This window comes from Suncus etruscus, chromosome X, assembly GCF_024139225.1.
Source record: "Suncus etruscus isolate mSunEtr1 chromosome X, mSunEtr1.pri.cur, whole genome shotgun sequence".
NCBI classification, from domain to species: domain Eukaryota; kingdom Metazoa; phylum Chordata; class Mammalia; order Eulipotyphla; family Soricidae; genus Suncus; species Suncus etruscus.
In genome coordinates, this window is record NC_064868.1 from 96661481 (window position 1) to 96682761 (window position 21281).

At 37.0% G+C, this 21281-nt stretch overlaps 2 protein-coding genes across 2 annotated transcripts in view; one reads left to right on the plus strand and one right to left on the minus strand.

Moving 5' to 3' along the window:
- The window catches only part of RNF128 (ring finger protein 128), a 197720-nt gene extending 195420 nt beyond the window's left edge, over positions 1-2300 (minus strand). Inside the window, exon 1 of the mRNA XM_049766677.1 lies at positions 1895-2300. Within this exon, the coding sequence (XP_049622634.1) occupies positions 1895-2300 (406 nt within the window). The remainder of the gene's footprint in view (positions 1-1894) is intronic.
- VAMP7 (vesicle associated membrane protein 7) overlaps positions 1-21281 on the plus strand; it is a 1102798-nt gene that overhangs the window by 801928 nt on the left and 279589 nt on the right. The gene's annotated exons all lie outside the window — the stretch shown is intronic.

Below are 21281 nucleotides of genomic sequence, written 5' to 3' on the forward strand. Positions count from 1 at the left end.
GAGAGATAGTAAAGCCGATAAGGCATTTGCCTTGCATACTGCTGACCTGGGTACAATTCCCAGTACATCATCTGTCCCCCAACCCAGCTGTAGTGATCCCTGCACACAAAGTCAGGAATAAGCCCTGAGCATAATGGGTGTAGCCTCCTAAACAAAACAAAAATATCCAAGTATACTTAGATCAGAAATAAATAATAGATTTAATCATGTGTTTTTTATTATTTGGAAGTACAATCAATCAATTAAATACTTTGTTTCTAAAACTGTTTAGAGCCATGTGTTAAAATAGTGTTTGTATCCTATGCTACATTTAATGTAAATGAACTTTGTTAGATCTTTAATTCAGTGACTGGATAGTACATTCTATCAGGTGTTGGCCCCTACCGTACACTGTAAAGCAAATTTTGAAAAGAAGACTGCTCTTTATTGCAAACTGCCATATTTTAAAAAAGCAGATAAGTAAATAACCAAAGGTGATTTTCGTATAAAATTCTGGAGGGCTGGAAAAGCCCAAATTGACATATTCAAAGAAGTAGATTCCTTAGAACAGTTTTATTTTTAACTTTCATCATAAATATGCTTTGTTTATCTCTACAAGAATGAAAATCGATTGTAAAAACATAGAGATACGCAGGAAGTGCTTACAAATAAATTTTAAAAGAAAAATGTATATATTTCCACATTTTCCTAAAATCCAAGAGATGGTACAGGAGGTGCAAGTAGAGTTGTGTATAATAATTTTGTAGTGGTAATAGGCCACCCACCTGTTTTTTTATACTCAGAGAAAACAAAAACTTATTTCACGAACATTAGTAATAAATTTTTGTATAACCTGTTTACAGCCTGGAATATTCTAATTATTCAACTAGAATTAACACAAAATTGTTTTCCTCCTTTTGACAATTCTGAAATACATTTCATTTAATTTTATTAAAATTTTCTGAGGTTAAATTTGGTAGTTGTAACACCAGTTATAGTGATACTGTTTTCTATCGCTTCACACCTTGCTTGAGAATATTCTTCCCCTTTGGACAAGTATGGGATCCAAAATTGTACTGATGACAGCCCATAGTATATAAAAAAAACCTGTGTAAGAAGTAGACTTCTGTACTGGTTTAACAATTTACTTGTGGGGTCAGTGGTAAAGCCATATAGCACATGCTTTGCATGTTTGGGTCCCTGGGTTACATCCTCAGCACACAAAACAGGCAAACATGCAGAAGTTTATTAACTAAAAAGTGGAATTCTTTACAAATAAAAAACAGTAATTCTGAGAAGTGAAAATTGGAATTAATATTTACTGAAATGAAAACTAAATTTTCCTAAGGGAAATCTTTATTGTTGTTAGGAATTACAGTGTTGCTCTAATTATGCTATTTATATTTTTCAAAATATTTTTTACAGAATAGTTTTCATGTATTAGTTTTAATACATATATATCAGAGTCAATTGATAATTTCTACAAACATTTTCATGCTTACAATATGTAGTAATTAAATCTTAATAATCACTATAGCAGCTACCACATATTATAGATGTATAATATCCCCTTTAAGTGAGAAAATAAATGAAATTGAAATCTACAAATTAACAATGAAATTATAATATCTCTGAGTCTTTAATATTTAGAGGTAAATGTACAAGTATTAAATAAGTATGTAATGCACACCAAATAATGCTAATCAGCTAAGGAAGTCTGTAGACAAACAAGACCACTTCTTAAATATTATTTTCTTAAAACAAATGATAAATGGTAAGTAATACGAAATCAATTCCCACTCAGCAAGAAAATTTAAAAACAATTTTACAACCTGATTTACAGGTCTGAGAATAGTTTTTGATGAGAATAAGATAGTCATTAATTAGCACTTTGGAGGAAGTAATTACTACTTACCAAAATTTGCCATCTGCAATGTCTGGTTGCCAATTTCTGGAGCATTGTAAATCACAACAGCATCAGCGTTTTTTCTGCCTGCGGTAAGAATTTTTTCCGAAAACGTACAATTTCCTCTTTCTATCAGCGCAATCCAGGGCTTCTCAGTTTCAGTAAACTCAGTATCGGGGTTACAGGCTTGGTAGTTATCATTCTTAGGGATGCCCACCACTCCCATAGCATTAGTTATTGGTGAGGCTAATCCATAAACACCACATTCACAGGTCTCTATTGTAGTGAAGTTTTTTTCTTGATCATAATAAGTCACCGTAACATAGGCATTAATTGAAAAAGGTGCTGTGATTTTCAATAAAAAGGTAAAAATCACAAGAAGCCGAAAACAACTGGACTTATTCTTCTGGTTCATTGCTTTTTCACTTGAACTTAAAATTTAAGATGTCTGCTGATATTTCTAGCTCTCAGTCAGCATTTGTCCTCTCAGGTACCAGTGGAGCAGAAGTTTGAAATTTCAGTTGCAAGGAGGTAACTGATCTCACCGCTAGCAACGTAAGCTTTGAATACACCAGCTTTGTTTCACTTTAATTATCTACGTTCCCTCCCTTTTACTAACCCTTTCTCCAACTGTACACATGCATATCTCTCAACCAAGATTACATTAGCAAAACAACCTCATTAACTTTATTCTATAGGTCAGCTTATTAGGATTGGATGACTTCCTGCACAGACGTTTTTTTTTCCCTTTTTACTGTTCCAGATAATGCACTTTCATAAACATGGAGTGATTTGGAATGAGGAACTGGACTCTTGGGAATCCCACGTGACAAGGCTGAAAGTCACCTCTCTCAGAATATCTAAAACACCAAACTGGTTTCCCAACTGGACTGAAATACTATAACTATTTCAAATGGGAATCATTTGAGATCCATAATTTTAATTGGCTAGGGCATTAGTAGTCTTGATTTACATCCTTTTTGTCCTTTATTTCTTTATGGAACTTTTCTTAACATGTTCCCCAAGGAACATTTTATGCCATCTTGTTTATTACTGAAAAGTAATTTTAGTGACTAGAGATCCTTTCCATTCAAGTATAATAGCTTGCATGTATTGGTACTCAAATATTTGTTAAGAAATACCTATGTGTCAGTGCATTCTATTCATTCCCCTACCAGCATTAAATTCTAACAAAAGACTATTTGAGTTTTTAACATTTAACATTTTACTTTTTCAATTGTATTAACATATTTACTTCATAGTTTTCTTTACTGTAAGCTTGTTTTCAAGTGAGTACACACATTTTATTTATATATTTATTCCAATACACTTTCTTAATTTTAATGTTATTGAAACCCTTGTGTTTTACAAACTTCTTAATATTTGGGTTTCAGACACGACACACAATGGATCAGGGCCATAATTAACCACCAGTGTCCACTTCCCTCCACCAATGTTCCCTAACTGCATCCCATATCATACTGCTTGGCCCCCAGGCTGCCAGTATAACAGGCCCGTTTTCAGTTTAGAATATCATAGTTTGGGTCTCTTAAATTTATTGTTGTTGTTTTTGGCTTGAATATTTGATAATGCCCTTTTTTAACACTACCAAATGCACCTGACATCGCATGGCCCCTGACACCCATCCTTTCGTATTTGTGTTTCTCCTATTCCACTAAGTTTCTTTCCTTCTCCCTGCTATACTCTGGAGCGAAAGGTGTTCGAGACAACTATCATTTAGACCATTGCATTTCTTCACAAAGTTATTGTAAATGTCACATATAAATGGTATCATTCTGTATTTATCCTTCTGGCTTACTTAATTTAGAATAGTATCTTCCAGTTTCACCCATGTTGCTTCAAATTCCATGATTGCATCATTCCTCACAGCTATGTTTTTAAGGTGTATCAAGAGTACACTGGAAATTGGGGCCGGGCGGTGGCGCTGGAGGTAAGGTGCCTGCCTTGCCTGCGCTAACCTAGGACGGACCGCGGTTCGATCCCCCCGGCGTCCCATATGGTCCCCCAAGAAGCCAGGAGCAACTTCTGAGCGCATAGCCAGGAGTAACCCCTGAGCCTCACAGGGTGTGGCCCAAAAACCAAAAAAAAAAAAAAAAAGAGTACACTGGAAATGGAAAAATTCTTGGACACTTAAAACCTTCCACATTAAATTAAGGAGGATGTAGCATATCTAAACACCCCCATCACTACTGAGGAAATTGAAACTGTAATCAAACATCTGCCCAAAAATAAAAGCCCAGGCCCAGATGGTTTTTCCTAATGAATTTTTTCAAATCTTTCAAGAGGAGCTACTACCAATCCTAGCCAAGCTTTTCCATGAAATTGAAAAAATGGGAACACTCCCAAACAGCTTTTATGAAGCCAACATCACCTTGATACCAAAACCAGACAGAGACGCTGCCCAAAAAGAAAATTACAGACCAATATCCCTGATGAATGCTGATGCAAAGATCTTCAACAAAATCCTGGCAAATAGGATCCAATGCATCATCAAGAAGATCATACATTATGACCAAGTACGTTTCATCCCAGGAATGCAAGGATGTTTAACATCCGTAAATCTATCAACATCATACACAACATCAACAACAAGAAAAATAAAAATCACATGATCATATCAATAGATGCAGAGAAAGCATTTGATAAGGTCCAACACCCATTCTTGATCAAAACTCTCAGCAAGATGGGAATGGAAGGAACCTTCTCAATCTAGTTGAAGCCATCTACCACAAGCCAATGGCAAATATTATCCTCAATGGAGAAAAACTAAAAGGCTTCCCTCTAAATTCTGGCACAAGACAAGACTGTCCTCTCTCATCCCTCCTATTCAACATAGCACTGCTATAGCGATCAGGCAAGAAAAAGATATCAAGGGAATCCAGATAGGAAAGGAAGAAGTCAAGCTCTCATTGTTTGCAGACGACATGATACTCTACATAAAAAACCCTAAAGACTCTACCAAAAAACTTCTAGAAACAATAGATTCATATAGCAAGGTGGCAGGCTACAAAATCAACCTACAGAAATCAATGGCCTTTTTATACACCCATAATGATAGGGAAGAGATGGAAGTCAGGAAGGCAATCCCATTCACAATAGTGCCACACAAACTCAAATATCTTGGAGTCAATTTGACCAAAGACGTGAAGGACCTATAAAAACTAAACTATAAAGCCCTTCTCCAAGAAATAAGAGAGGACACACGGAAATGGAAACACATACCCTGCTCATAGATTGACAGGATTAACATCATTAAAATGGCAATACTCCCCAAAGCATTATACACATTTAATGTGATCCCCTTAAAAATACTCATGACATTCTTCAAAGAAGTGGATCAATCACTTATGAAGTTCATCTGGAACAATAAATACCCTCAAATAGCTCAAGTACTCCTAGGGAAAAGAAAAATGGGAGGCATTACTTTCCCCAACTTTAAACTGTACTATAAAGCAATAGTTATCAAAACAGCATGGTATTGGAATAAAGACCGACCCTCAGATCAGTGCAATAGGCTTGAGTTCTCAGAGAACGTTCCCCAGACATACAATTACCTAATTTTTAACAAAGGAGCAAGAAATCCTAAGTGGAGCAGTGAAAATCTCTTCAACAAGTGGTGCTGGCAGAACTGGTTAGCCACTTACAAAAAAGCGAACATAGACCCCCAGTTAACATCATGTACGAAGGTAAAATCCAAATGGATTAAAGACCTTGATATCAGACCTGATACCATTAGGTATATAGAACAACACATCGGTAAAACACTCCATGATATTGAGACTAAAGGCATCTTCAAGGAGGAAACTGCACTTTCCAAACAAGTGGAAGCAGAAATTAACAAATGGGAATACATTAAACTGAGAAGCTTCTGCACTTCAAAAGAAATAGTGCCCAGGATACAAGAGTCACCCACCGAGTGGGAGAAACTATTCACCCAACATCCTTCAGATAAGGGGCTAATATTCAAAATATACAGGGCACTGACATAACTTTACAAGAAAAAACATCTTAAAAATAAAACATCTAAAACATAAAAAAATGGGGAGAAGAAATGAACAGACACTTTGATAGAAAAGAAATACGAATGGCCAAGGGCACATGACAAAATGCTCCTCATCACTAATCATCAGGGAGATGCAAATCAAAACAATGATGAGATACCACCTCACACCACGGAGATTGGCGCACATCACAAAGAATGAGAACAATCAGTGCTGGTGGGGATGTGGAGAGAAAGTTACTCTTATCCACTGCTGATGGGAATGCAGTCTAGTACAGTCTCTATGGAAAGCGATATGGAGATTCCTTCAAAATCTGGAAATTGAGCTCCCATTCGACCCAGCTATTCCACTCCTGGGGATAGACCCTAAGAACACAAGAATACAATACAAAAACCCCTTCCTCACACCTATATTTATTGCAGCACTATTTACAATAGCCAGGCTCTGGGAACAACCAAGATGCCCTTCAACAAACGAATGGCTAAAGAAACTATGGTACATATACACAATGGAATATTATGCAGCCGTCAGGAGAGATGAAGTCATGAAATTTTCCTATACATGGATGTACATGGAATCTATCATGCTGAGTGAAATAAGTCAGAGGGAGAGAGAGATGCAGAATAGTCTCACTCATCTATGGGTTTTAAGAAAAATAAGTCATTTTTGTAACAATCCTCAGAGACAATGAGAGGAGGGCTGTAACACCAGCTCACTCCATGAAGCTCACCACAAAGAGTGGTGAGTACAGCTATAGACATAACTACACAGAGAACTACCATAATCAAGTGAATGAATAAGGGAACTGGAAAGCCTATCTGGAGTACAGGTGGGGGTAGGGTGGGGAGGAGGGAGATTTGGGACATTGGTGGTGGGAATGTTTTACTGGTGAAGGGGGTGTTCTTTACATGACTGAAATCTAATCACAATCATTTATGTAATTAATATGTTCAAATAAAGAAGAAAAAAAGAGTACACTGGGCTGGAGCAACACTTGGACGTTATTGCGGTGGGGTCAATTGGTCTGGGCAAGTTCTTGGGATAGGGAGATCACAATGTGTGTCAAGTAATGGTCAACAAGTAGATGAACAAACAAGACAGAAATATCAAAAATCTGATCAGATGAGGAGTCAGCAAACTAGACAAACAAACCTCAGGCTATCAGAGAAGCAGAAAGTCAGGAGCAAATTCTGAATGCAAAATTTCTGAACAGGAGTAATCCCTGAATGTCGCCAGGTGTGGCCCCAAAACCAAACCAAACAAAAAGTGGACATATATTAGAAATTTATATCTGACCAAGAAAGACATACAAATGGCCCACTGAATGGGGCTGAATTAAAATGAGTAGGACACTTGCTGTACAGGCTGTTAACTGGAGTCAAGCGCAGCCCTATATGCTTCCCTGAGCCCAACCAGGAGTGCTCCCTTATTGTAGAGCCAGAAATAAGCCATGATTACCACTGGGTGTAACCCCAAAACAAATAAAGCAAACCAACCAAACATAAAGAAAATGGCCCTCAGACACGTTTAAATTTCACTGTCAATTTTAGTGAATTGAAAAGCAAAATCACAATGAGAAATCAAGTCAAACCAGTTATGCTGCCTATTTTTATAAAGATAAGAGATAAGGCAGGGAATATGACTGAAATAGTTGAGTACGTTCATGGGAGATGTGAGGTCCTGAGTAAGATATAACTTGTTTAAGACAAAAAAACATGGCTTTTTTCCTTTTCTCCAAATATTTCTAGAAAAGGGATCCCTTGTACTCTGTTCTGAGAAGTGGTACACACATTAAGGAAAGCAAATTGGGGATTTCTCAGGAAATTAGGAACAGAAGCTCAATTTCTAATTTTTTGAGAAAAGTCCTTATTGTTTCCAAAAAGACTGGGCCAGTCTGTATTCCCACCAGCAATGAATGAGAATCCCTTTACCTCACCCATGCCAGCACTGGTTGTTCTTACCTTTTGTGATATGTGCTAATTTCCATGGTGTGAGATGGTATCTCATTGTTGTTTTGATTTGCAACTCTCTGATAATTAGTAATGAGAAACATTTTTTCATGTGCCTTTTGGCCATCTGTATTTCTTCTTTGAGAAAATGTGTGTTCATTTCTTCTCCCCATTTTGGGTGGGGTTATATGTGTTTTTCTTGTAAAGTTCAATTAGTGCTTTGTGTATTTTCAATATTAGTCCCTTATTTGATGGGTATTGGGTTAATAGTTTTTCCTATTCTGTATGTGGCTTATGTATCCTAGGCATTATTTCCTTTAAAGTTACAGAGGCTTCTGAGTTTAATGTAGTACCATTTGTTTATCTTTGCTTCCAATTGCTTGGACAGTGGTGTTTCTCCCTCAGAGGCCTTTAACTGCAAAATCATGGATTGTTCTTTTCTTTTGTTTTGTTTTTAATTTTTTATTTAAGCACTATGATTACATATGATTGTATTTGGGTTTCAGTCATAAAAAGAACACTCCCCTTCACCAGTGCAACCTTTCCATCACCAATGCCCCTTATCTCCCTCCTTCCCCATCGCCTGGCTGTAATCCAGACATACATTCTACTTCTCTCATCATTACATTGTCATGATAGTGTAGTCATCTCTCTAACTAAACTCACCACTCTATGTGGTGAGCTTCACATCCAGAGTCAGTCCTTCTAGCCCTTATCTCTGTTGTCTCTGGGCATTATCACAATAATGTCTTTTGTTTTTCTTAAAGCCCATAGATGAGTGAATCTATTTTTTGTCTCTCTCCCTCTGACTTATTTCACTCAACATAATATATTCCATGTAATATATGTACATTTAGTAATATATGTGTATGTAATACATGTACATCCACGTATAGGAAAATTTCATGACTATATCTCTCCTGGTGGCTGCATAATATTCCATTGTGTATATGTACCACAGTTTCTTTAGTCATTTACCTATTGAAGGGCATCTTCATTGTTTCCAGAGTCTGCCTATTATAAATAATGTGAGGAAGGCATTTTTGTATTGTGTTTTTGTGTTCCTAGGGTATATTCCTAGGAGTGGTATAGCTGGATCATATGGGAGCTCAATTTCCAGTCTTTTGAGGAATCTCCATATTGTTTTCCATAAAGGCTGGACGAGACAACATTTCCACCAGAAGTGAATGAGAGTTCCTTTCTCTCCACATCCTCTTCAGCACTTATTGTTTTTGTTCTTTGTTATGCGTGCCAGTCTCTGTGGGTTGACATGATATTCTTCAAACAAGTGGATTAAACACTCCTGAAATTCATTTGGAGCAATAATCATCATGAATAACTAGAGCAACCCTTGGGAAAAAGAATATGGGAGGCATCACTTTCCCCAACTTTACATCGTATTACAAAGCTATAGTCATTAAAGCAGCTTGGTACTGTAGTAAAGACAGACTCTCTGATCAGTGAAATAGACTTGAGTATTCAGAGAATGTGCCACAAATATACAATTAATTTTTATAAAGGGGCAAGAAATGCAAAATGGAGCAAGGAAAGCCTCTTCAACATTTGGTGTTGGCATAATTGGTCAGCCACTTGCACATAAAAGCAAACTCAGACCCCAATCAAACACCATCCACAAAGGTCAAATCCAAATGCATTGAAGACCTTGATGTCAGACCTGAAAGCATAAGATATATAGAACAACACGTAGGTAAACCACTCCATGATATGAGACGAAAGGCATTTTCAAGGAGGAAACAGCACTCTCCAAACACGTGGAATTAGAAATAAATCAATGGGACCTTATTAAGCTGAGAAGCTTCTACATCTCAAAGGAAATAGTGGCTAGGATACAAAATCACCCACAGAATGGAAGAAACTATTCACCCAATACCCATCAGATAAGGGGCTAATATAGAAAATATACAAGGTACTGACAGAACTTAACAAGAAAAAAATCTAACCACATCAAAAATGGGGAGAAGAAATGAACAATTTCTCAAAGAAGAAATACAAGTGGCAAAAGGCACATGAAAAAATGCTCCACATCACTGATCATCAGGGAAATGCAAATCAAAACCATGATGAGGTACCATCTTACATCACAGAGACTGGCACTCATTGATTGTTCTGCCTATGTTTTCCACTATGTACCTTATGGTTTCAAGTCTGATATCAAGGTCTTTAATCCATTTTGATTTGACCTTTGTGAATGGTGTTAAACAGAGGTCTGAATTAATTTTTGTGCATGTAGTTTACCAGTTTTTTTTCTAGCAACACTATATTGAAGAGGATTTCCTTGTTCCATTTGTATTTCTTGCTCCTTTATGAAACATTATTTATATGTAAACCTGTGGTCTATCTCCAGATTTCCAAATCTATCCATTGATCTAAGGGCTTTTCCTTATCCCAATAAAATCCGGTTTTATTTTTGTTTTCTTTTTAGTTTTTGGTTTTAGGCTCACACCAGGCAACACTCATGATGTACTCCTGGCCCTGAGCTCAAAAATTACTTCCTGGCAGGCATGGGGAACCATATGGGATTCTGGAATTTGAACCACTCTTTGTCCTGGGTCCGCTACGTGCAAGGCAAATGCCCTACCGCTGTGCTATCTCTATGGCCCCAATACGATCCTGTTTTAATGACTACTGCATTTTATAAAACAGTTTAAAGTTGGGGAAAGTTACTCCTCCCATTTTTACCAACGATTTCTATGAATATTCATAGATGTTTATTTCTCCAGATGAATTTCAGAAGTGTTGTAAAGATCTTGAAAAATCTTATGGGAACTTTTATAGGGATTGCATTAAATCTGAACAATTCATTAGGGAGTATTGACATAATGATGTTAATCCTCCAAATCCTTGAGCAGGGTTTATGTCTTCACTTCCTTGTGTACTTTTTTATTTCTTGAAGCAGTGTTATGTAGTTTTTTTAATTGAGCTTCCATATGATCCAGGAATACCAATCCTAGGGAAATACTCCAGGAACACAAAAATACAATATAAAAATGTCCTCTGCATTCCTATATTCATTGAAGCACTATTGACAATAGCCAGAATCTGGAAACAACCCAGGTGTCTGACTACAGATGAATGGCCAAATAAACTGTGGTAAATCTACACAATGAAATATTATGCAGCCATTAGGAAAAATAAAGCAATAAAATTTGCTTATATATGGATGGGCATGCAGACTATTATGCTCAGTGAAACGAGCTAGTGGGTAACTGATAGGCATAGAATAATATCACTCCTTTGTGAGATATAAGATAAACAAGAAATTTTATGCTGATAATACCCAGCAATAATAGAGACAAATACCAGGTGGTCCAGCCCAGTTTAGAAAGGTCACCAGAAAGAGCAGTACTCAGTGCTAGAGTAGAGAAGGGTCTACTAGGACAATAATAATTGGAAATGATCACTCTAGACAAGAACTTTGGAGCTGAAAGTTGAGAAACTTACAATCAAGGCACACCTCCATTAATAATAGTGCAAACCACAGAGTCAAAAAGGAAAGAGAGAGGGGGAAGTAAGAGTGAGAGAGAAGCAGTTTGCCTGCCCTAGAGAAAGACGGGGGTGGGGGATAAGGGTGGGAGGTTCATAGTTGATGGGAATGGTGCATTGGTGAAGGATTATGCACATTGTATGACTGAAAACCAACAATGAACAACATTGTAATCATGGTGCTTAAATAAAGTAATTAAAATAAAAAAACAAATTACAAACAGAAATAACACAATAGCACATATCCATGGATTCCATTTCTGTCTATTTAGGTAAAATATGTAAACTATATTATTTTATATATTTTATGTGGGACCTCCTAGTTGTGCACAGGGCCTATTCCTGGATTTTTCTTCATGAATTATGCCTGGTAGGACTTTGGGGACTATATGGAGTGACAGGTATTGAAGCTGTGTTAACTACATACAAGGAAAGCTTCTTATCTGCTATACTATCTCTCCAGTTCCATAAAAAATTTTATTTCTCTGGAGGTTGAAGAGCAGTACATATATTTTTATATTTTCTTTTATGGTTTTCAGAGAGAATCATATTACAAAATTATGTAAATTGCTTTAAAATTAGCTAGTTAGTGAAATTAGTCCCCAAATAATACATTATACCCATCTGTTAACCCTAAAGGCAATTTATTGCAGTATGAGTGGTCTACAATTTAGTGCTGGGCTTTTTTTCCCAATGGCCTCCCTGTGGTGCTGTAGAGAGTGCACAGAACCACATCTGGAAATAGCTATACCAGGTGACTCAGGTCTCACAGGACTTTGAGATAGGAATGCAGCACTCTATGGCCCAGTGTAGGTGATCACAACCACAGTGCTTAGAGGACAAGGTTATGCCTAGAAATGCTGATGTAGGGAGTTCATTTCAAGATTACAACCTTGAGAATATGCGCCATTCCATTTGACCTAGTTCCTCAGCACAGAGGGTTCTTTGTAAATACTTGTATAAAGAAGTAACATTAGGGTCTGATAAATAGCTTCAAAGGGTTAGAGCACATACTTTGGAGTTGGAACCCTGAGATTGATCATTGACACTACTTGATCCCCTAAGCACCTTTGGTGAGCAACTCCTCCTCCCAATAAGTAGTATTGGAAAAGTTCAATGCTTTAGAATTTTTGTATGTAAACTCCTATATAAGGCTTACTTTGACGTTTGTTAAAAATCAGAATTTCTATATCCCACCCAAGTGTTCCTGACTTAGAACCAGAGGGAAAATCTAGACATTCACATTTTATCTTTACTAAAAAGTTTTTAAAAAGATATTCTCCATACATTCCCTTATCATTATTTCTAGGATGAACAGGGTAACCCACATTTCATTGTGATAGTCAGATATTTTGGTTTCAGTGACTTAATAGTGGAAAAGTTGGTTGTTGTCCTCACTGGGAGTTAACCATATTAGTTGCGGTGCTCACACACAAATCTGGCGACTGTATGCTTATTTGTGGCACTGAAGATACCAAATGGCTGGGATCTTATTCAATGAATGTAGAGGAATGCCAAAGATGGAACTTATGGCCTCTCACTTCTAAGGCAGGTGTTTGGTTACTGAGCAATCCTGAGTCTTCTTTTATGATTGACATAATTGGTTTATAATATTATTGAATTTCAGGGAGTTATCTTTATATATCTCTGTGCTAAAATTGTCACCACTCCACCACCAAAAGTATAGTGCCATTACAGGACCAAAAAGATGCCACCTGATCATTTATCCTACCATCCTTCCCCCTTCACACTGGTAACTCACTGTATTGCTCCTTGAGACCAGTTGTTATTTTTGTGTTTCTTTCCAGTTGTTTATTTTACTGACCATATTGCATGTGAAACTATCAAGCAATTTTATCACATTCTTAAATATTTTGCTTAGCATAATGCACTCAGGGTCCATTAACTTTGTTACAAAGGGCACAGTTTCATCTTTTTAATGGCACAGTAGTATTCTGCCGCATATGAATGAAGCCACATTCAGATGAAACTGGAGTGTATAACTAGCTAGGTTTGCTACTGTACTCCAATGATTTTTGAACTTGTCTACAAATTAGAATCACCCAGAGAGGTTTTTAATATTATGATGACCAGGCTAAAGAAAATTTGGAGGTGACACTTAGGAACAATATTTTTTTGGGGGGGGGTCACACCCGGCATCGCTCAGGAGTTACTCCTGGCTCTATGCTCAGAAATCGCCCCGGGCAGGCTCGGGGGACCATATGGGATACCAGGATTCGAACCACCGTTCTTCTGCAGGCAAGGCAAATGCCTTACCGCTCAGCTTTCTCTACGGCCCTGGAACAATATTTTTGTTCAAGGGTCCAAGAGGCCACTCCCAGTGGTAAGCAAACCAGATAAGCAGAGTGACAATTCAGTAATCAGGTTCAGAGGATGGTTGAGGGTCATCATAACCATACCCAGTGATGCTTTTGACTACCAGGACTAATTACAGCCAGTGATGGTTGGGAAGTTATGTAGTACTAGAGAATGATAAAGCTTTAGACAAGCAATACATTGTAAAAAAAAAAAACACCTTTCTCTTGAATTTTTTGAATTTCACTCAGGAACTACTCCAGCCAAACAGGTTTTTTCTGTAAAGGGTTTAACAGGACTTAGCAGGTATGAAGGGGGGCCAGTGTCTTACAGCAATGCCTTTTGGAAAGTCCAGCCAGCCCTCAACACACAGTATTTCAGCCAGGATTCATATGCTTCCTGGGTAACTACATCTCAATATAACACTGGAATTTCTAATTGAGAAATATAGAAGCCATTATCAGAGCACAAAATAAAATTTCAGATTCTAAATCTTCAAAAAAGTTCATAAGTTTTGCATATACAATATGAGAACAGAAATTAAATCTGTTAAGTCATATAGCTAGAAAATAAGTTTTTAGCTTTTAGTTCATATCTATTTAAGTGTCATTTTCCTTCTCTAACACCATGTGATTCTAAAATTGGATTCTCTTTTAAAATGTATAGCTTAATGCAAACCGGTGAATTCTCTTTGATAAACAAGTCTTCAACCCCTAAGGAAGAATCAGATGGATTCATGTAACAAGCATGTATGACTGTCATAGGCTAACAATATAGAGGGAACAACATGAAATATGGAATAACAAGATGGAATGTATCAAATACATTCAAAACGAGACAGGAGGAACCAGGAAGATTGCTGGAAGAGATAGTCTACATGTTTTGCATGTGGGTATCTAGTGTTTAATCCTTCACACCATGTGGTATCCCAAGTGCCTTCAAGAGTGATGCCAAACATCAGGCCAACAAAATGAGATAAAAGACAATTAGCTATTTTATTTTAGATGTTTTTATTTAATTTTTGCATAAGGATGCTTTATTCTGACTGAATACAATGATCAAGATCAAAATACCAAACACATTTATGAATCAATATGAGCATTTATATGCTTATGTAGGTAAAAATTCCATTATTTAAATTCAAATTGAATGTACCAAATTATACATCAATCAATCAAGAATGCAGAAATATTACAGTCTCTCGTTTGGGGGTCACATACAGTTCAAAATATTTGGAAATACAAAGGGAATTAATTCACAGTAAGTGAAAACCTTAAGACTCTAACTGAGCACACTTACTGTGAAGTTAATCAAAGGAAAAGCCAGTGCAACTGGACCATAGCAATCCCTGTGCATTTATATGTAGTTGATGTCTTTTAGAAACAAATTTCAGCTTAACAATTAAAAGTTTCTCATTATATGTGAATAAAAATGGAAAGATGCTAAATCAATGAAAATTTACTCTAGTAAATTAGAATTTTTATACCATGATTCTACAATAAAAGTACATTTTACAAAAAAAGACAGTGATTACAAATTATTACAAATCAAAGTAACAGTCATAAATAAGTAAGGTAAATTATTTTGGCACAACGCTTGAAATTACCAACAAAATGACAGAATATTTTAAGATAGTGTTCTTTTTAAGACATGAAATACTTTCATTTACAAACTTTAAAAGTCTTATTTGGGATATAAATTTTATGCAGAAATATTTCTAACTAATTTTCACCCAAAGTACACATATCCAATATAGCGACAATTTGCATCATATCCAGTTCAATTACTGCTTTTATAATATCACCTAAAATAAAAAAATACAATAGTATTAACATTAAATATTTACTTGGAGTTAATGTCACATAAGCTTGTCAATTTTCTTTTTTGTTTTGTTTTGTTTTGTTTGGGGGGGGCCACACCTTGTGGTGCTCAGTGGTTACTTCTGGCTCTGCACTTAGAAATCACTCCTTGCAGGCTTGGGGGACCATATAGGATGCCTGGGAGTGAACCGAGGTCGTTCCTGTTTGGCAGTGGGCAAGGCAAATGCCCTACCACTGTGTTGTCGCTCCAGCCCCTCATTAATTTTCTTATGACACTAACCTTATCCATATTCTTCCCCTTCCCGCCAATTCATATACACATTTATCAGAGTTATCTTATAGTTAATTTTGCAGATCAATGTAAATAAATACCTTAATAAGATATTAATTATATCAACATATGGGTTGGTAATCTAAACTCATATATAATTATTTTACTTTCTTAATTTTTAAGTAAAAAGTATTATTTTTTGACATCATATATATGTCAGGAAAACAACTCATCAATACATTGAAAGGGCATGCAAATATATAATGTTCTATTTTGAAGCATCAATTATTTACACATTTATAAGACATAAACCATATTTTATATATGTAAATTGAATTTATTTTAAAGGACATTTCCACTGAAGAATGTTTAGAAACAAACTGTAAGCTGCAGTTACTTCCAATAAGTTTTTATAAAGGAATAGACTAGCACTATTGCCAAACACAAGGAAACTTCAGGATTCTGTCCTTCCACTTATGCAATTATATGATGTCAAAAGCTCTCTTGCAGAACTCTGGATTATATGCAATAACTTTAAACAACCAGGAAAATTATTAACAAAGAAGTTACTGTGGTATTTTCATCTGATAAGGGATTACTGTCTAAGATATACAAGGCAATTCTAGAATTTACCAAGAAAAAAAATATTACCTCATCCAAAAATGGGGATAAGAAATGAAAAGATATATCTTCAAAGAAGAAATAAATGTGGTTAAACAGCACATCAAAAAATGCTCCCAATTACTAATCATCAGGGAGATGCAAATCAAAACAACAATGTGGTATCAACTCTCATGACAGAAACTGGAACACATCAAAAGGAACAAGAACAACCAGTACTGGTGTGGATGAGGAGAGAAAGAGACTCTCACTGCTGGTGGGTATGCTGACTATTCCAGCCTTTCTAGAAAACAATATGAATATTCCTCAAAAAATATCCTGAAATTAAATTCCCTTATAATCCAGCAATACAACTCCTAGAAAAATACCCTAGGGATACAAAAAACACAATATAAAAATGTCCTCTGCATGCCTATGTTCATTGCAGCTCTATTTACAGTAGCCAAAATTTAGAAACAACCCAGGTACCCAACAACAGATGAGTGGCTAAAGAAACTGGTACATCTACACAATGAAATACTATGCAGCTTTTAGGAAAAATGAACTCATGAAATTTGCTTATGCATGGACAGATATGGAGATTATTATGCTGAGTAAAATGATTCAGAGGGAAAGGCATAGACATAGAATAATTTCACTCATTTGTAGGATATAAGAAAAATAAAAGATAGTATGGTAATAATATCTAGAGACAATAGAGATGAGGGTCAGGAGGACAAGTCCATGGTAAAACAGTTTTCACAAAGAGTGGTGAGTGCAGTTATAAAAGAGCCTACTATGACAAATATAGTTGGTATTGATGTGGACAAGAATGGGGTGCTGAAAGTGGACAAAGTGACATGCATGGCACCTATTCATTAACAATAGTGGAAATCACAGTGTTAAAAGGAAAGAAAGAAAAGCACAATGTGTACCCCAGAAACAAACCAGAAAACCACGGTGCCAAAAAGGAAAGAGAGAGAAAGAGAGATAATGAGTTAAAGAAACAAAATTCCTGCCCTAGAGATAAGCAGTAGTGGGGTATGGGAGAGAAATGAGTGACATTGGTGGTGGAAAAAGTGCACTGGTGAAGGGTAGTGTATATTCTATGACTGAAACACAACTATGAAAATTTTGTAATGACGTGCTTAAATAAAGCAATTATAGTTTAAAAAATCTAAATTTGTTGAAGATAGAAAGCATAATAAAATAATATCAGTATCTAAAATTCTATGGAGATTACTTTTGAATTAATATAGGACTTAAGTATGCTTGAAATAATGTATATTCTAGCTTGATTAACTACACCCTTTTGACATATTTATGTAAAAAATATAGTACTGTGGTAAAGTAAATTATCTGCCCACCATTCTTTATTCTCCAGATGAACAACCACAAGAATTACAGTTTTACGTTTGACAAATATTTATATAATTAGATAAAGCCTATATTAGTTTAGTCTCAAGGATAAAATTGAGACTCTAATTTATCTGGTAGCTCCATCAAGGACAAATTCAAAGATTTGTTGTTGTTGTTGTTTGTTGTTTATCCCTATTTGGAGCATTCCTATGGACAGTGTTGCCTTCCCAGGGGGGTTTATAGAAAGCAAATAAGGATAAAAGCATTAGCCAGAGCCTCTGAAAACGATATTCAATTGGGACAAGCAAAGGGCAGACCAAAAATTCCAGGGAGAAAGTGATTAGAAAAATTAAGTTTTTGGAGGGGGCATACCCAGCAGCATTTAGGAGTAACTCTGGCTTTGCACTCAGAAATTACTCCTTCTCAGGCTTGAGAGACCATATGGGATGCCAGGGATAGAACCCGATCTGATGCTTTCAAGACAAATGCCCTGCCCCTGCTGTGCTATCACTCCAGTCCCGGAAGTAAGCCTTTTAAAATCTCTATGTATAGCCATAATCACAAAGGTCAAATTCAGGCTGGAATCATGTTCAGAAAATGCTATATTATAGTGGGTAGGGCTCTAGCCTTACAGGCATTAGAGCTGCTTTGATCTACACAGTCTCCTGAGCCCAACAAGAATGAACTCTGACAACACCCAGGTGTGTCCCCCAAACTCAAAATCTTAACAATAATACTACATATGTGCATGTAACTTTAAAAAAAGAAACTTCCTAAGTATTCACCTACAGCTAACCTTCAGGTTGCTCAAGGCAGGAAGTAAAAGCAAAACAGAAATGGCTTTTTCTAAGGAGTGTTGTAAGACAGATCCCATATGCAAAAACTGGAAGATATTACTTTTCTTATTATTCATTTGCCCCAGATGTTTAAGGAAAATCTCTCAAAACATAAAGTGACCTACTTAAGTAATGGACCTATTTTAGTGGTTGAACACAAAAAAGGGTTCATTTTAAAAATTAGAAAGTAAAATAGTTAAAGTTACTTAAGCAAAATCATGTGATTTATTTCGATCCCGAAGTTTGGCTTAAAGGTGTATTTAGGGCCCGGAGAGATAGCACAGCGGCTTTTGCCTTACAAGCAGCCGATCCAGGACCAAAGGTGGTTGGTTCGAATCCCGGTGTCCCATATGGTCCCCCGTGCCTGCCAGGAGCTATTTCTGAGCAGACAGCCAGGAGTAACCCCTGAGCACCGCCGGGTGTGGCCCAAAAACCAAAAACAAACAAACAAACAAAGAAAAAGTGTATTTAATCTTTTATGATATAGCTTCATTTCTACAAAATTGTGCTAGGAGTGAATGGTGAATATAGGGCTTTAAGTCCTGAAGGAAGTCCTGAGAGACCTGAGGACTTCTGAGAGGCCCTTTTATGAAAAAAAAAAAAAGAAAGAAAATGAAACTAAATATCAAAGGGCCTGTTCAGGGAAAATCCATTCCCATTAAACACCTCAAAAAAACTAACGAATGATTTAAAGTGCACAAATTACACAAGGTCATAAATACTGCTAGTAATATCTAATTTTCTTCTATGAGTGGGAAGGATACTCTGAACAGATTTTAGTCCTAGGATCAGTAAATTCAAAATTTATTAATAATTCTAATTGCTATCATATGTTGACCTTTAATTATAATTATCTTTTTCTGATAGTAATTACAAAAAATAAAAGTCTCTGTTTAGGAAACTGACTAGTTGTGTAATAGTTTAAGAAAATAACAATTTTATGTGCCACATCTGCTCACCTCGTATTTATAGTGTAAGGACTAAATTGTATGTAAAACATTAACTGACAATGGTAGCTGACACACAGCAAGAATTGTAATATCAACAATGTTAATTTTCTACTTAAATTAAATTAGCACACTATATATGTCAGAGAATTAATTCTATTAAAGGAAACAGATTGTAGATTTTTACCTATAAACTTCTGTACTTTAATTTTACATTTGTAGTATGGAAAAATATTAACATTTTCTGGAGCCACGGATGTGGTTCTGTGTTAAAACATGCCTGAGACCAGGGTTTGATACCTGGTACTCAAACCCAAACAAACAAATAACAGAAAGTTGTAGGAAAACAAATTCATAAGGTAAGTTATTATATATTTGACAATGTAGCATTATTAAAAACATATTTTTCCACTTATGTTACATTGGAAGATATCCATAAAAGCGAATGCTGGCAAATATGAATGGCAGCAGAAGTAATGTCTTACTTCTAGTCCAACACAAAAGCCAGTGTATCCCTTATAATTCTTTCATTTTTCTGCCTATACTAACCATAGAAACTATGTTCCTGTTGCGGTTGCAACGAAGTGCAGTCAGGTCAGATCTGAGGTTTCAGGACTCAAATTCCTGCTCAGCCTACAGTTGTAAAATAAATCCCACACGTTGTGAAATCACCCCACCTGCATATTTCTACCCCAGACAGATGTGTCTGATGCAGGTAGTTGCGAAGGATTAATAAACATTACCCACCCGGATCCAGAGGGAGGGTTTGGGTGGGGGCTTTGAACTTTTGGCCTTCCAGCTCTTGAAGGATCTCTTTCCTTCCTGGGAGCCGGGAGTTTCTGCCAGCATGGGGTTTGGCAGGCCTCCGCCATGCCAAAGGCCTTTTTACCAGGCCTAGGAGGGGTGCGGAACATGGTCACTCCAGCACCCATCTCCTTCCTCTGGAACTCCAGGGCTTCCCCTGGACCACATGCCTGGGCAAGCCAGCGAGGTGGGTCTTGACAGGAACTTAAAGGTTACCCTAGGCTTTCCCCATTTCCCACCCGGCTCCGGAGAGAGGGTTTGGGTGGGGGCTTTGAACTTCCAGCCTTCCAGCTCTTGAAGGATCTCTTTCCTTCCTTGGGAGCTGGGATTTTTTGCCAGCACGGGAATGGCAGCACAAGAGGTTCTGGCTTAAGGAAGTCCCAAGCAAGTTTCCTTACTAATCATGTCCATTGTGAAACTGCACAGGGGGGGGATATTTGGATATCATTGTGTTTAATCTCTTTGTCATATTCAGAACGCTTCCCAGAACCTCATTTTATTCCTTTACTCCCTCACTCCCACCTCCTATTACCCCACATTTACCCATTTTTTGTACTAGTGATTTTTGTTTTGGCCAAGGTGGATTGCATATCTTTCACAGTAATGTTTTGTGGGGGAGTCTGAAGCTTCAGCAGGCAACATGGGGATGATATGGCTCCATGCGGTAGGCTTTTTGGTCAAGCTTAGGGAAGATGCAGTCTCAGCTGCCCCCCACAGCCTTCTGTCTGGTTCCTTCCAGTCCCCAGGGTTACCCCTGCCCACCTGCTCAGGGTCCCAGCAAGTGGGTTCCAGCGAGGAGCAGTTTAAAGAAGACCCCAGGCTTCCCTGTTCCTGCAGGGGGCGGGAAGGGGACTGCTGAACTTCTGGCTTCCAGCAATTAGGAAGCAAACGCCACTTGGGGAGTGGGAACTTCAGCAGGCAACACGGAGAATACATGGCTCCATGCGCTCTTCTCTTAGCCAAATCAC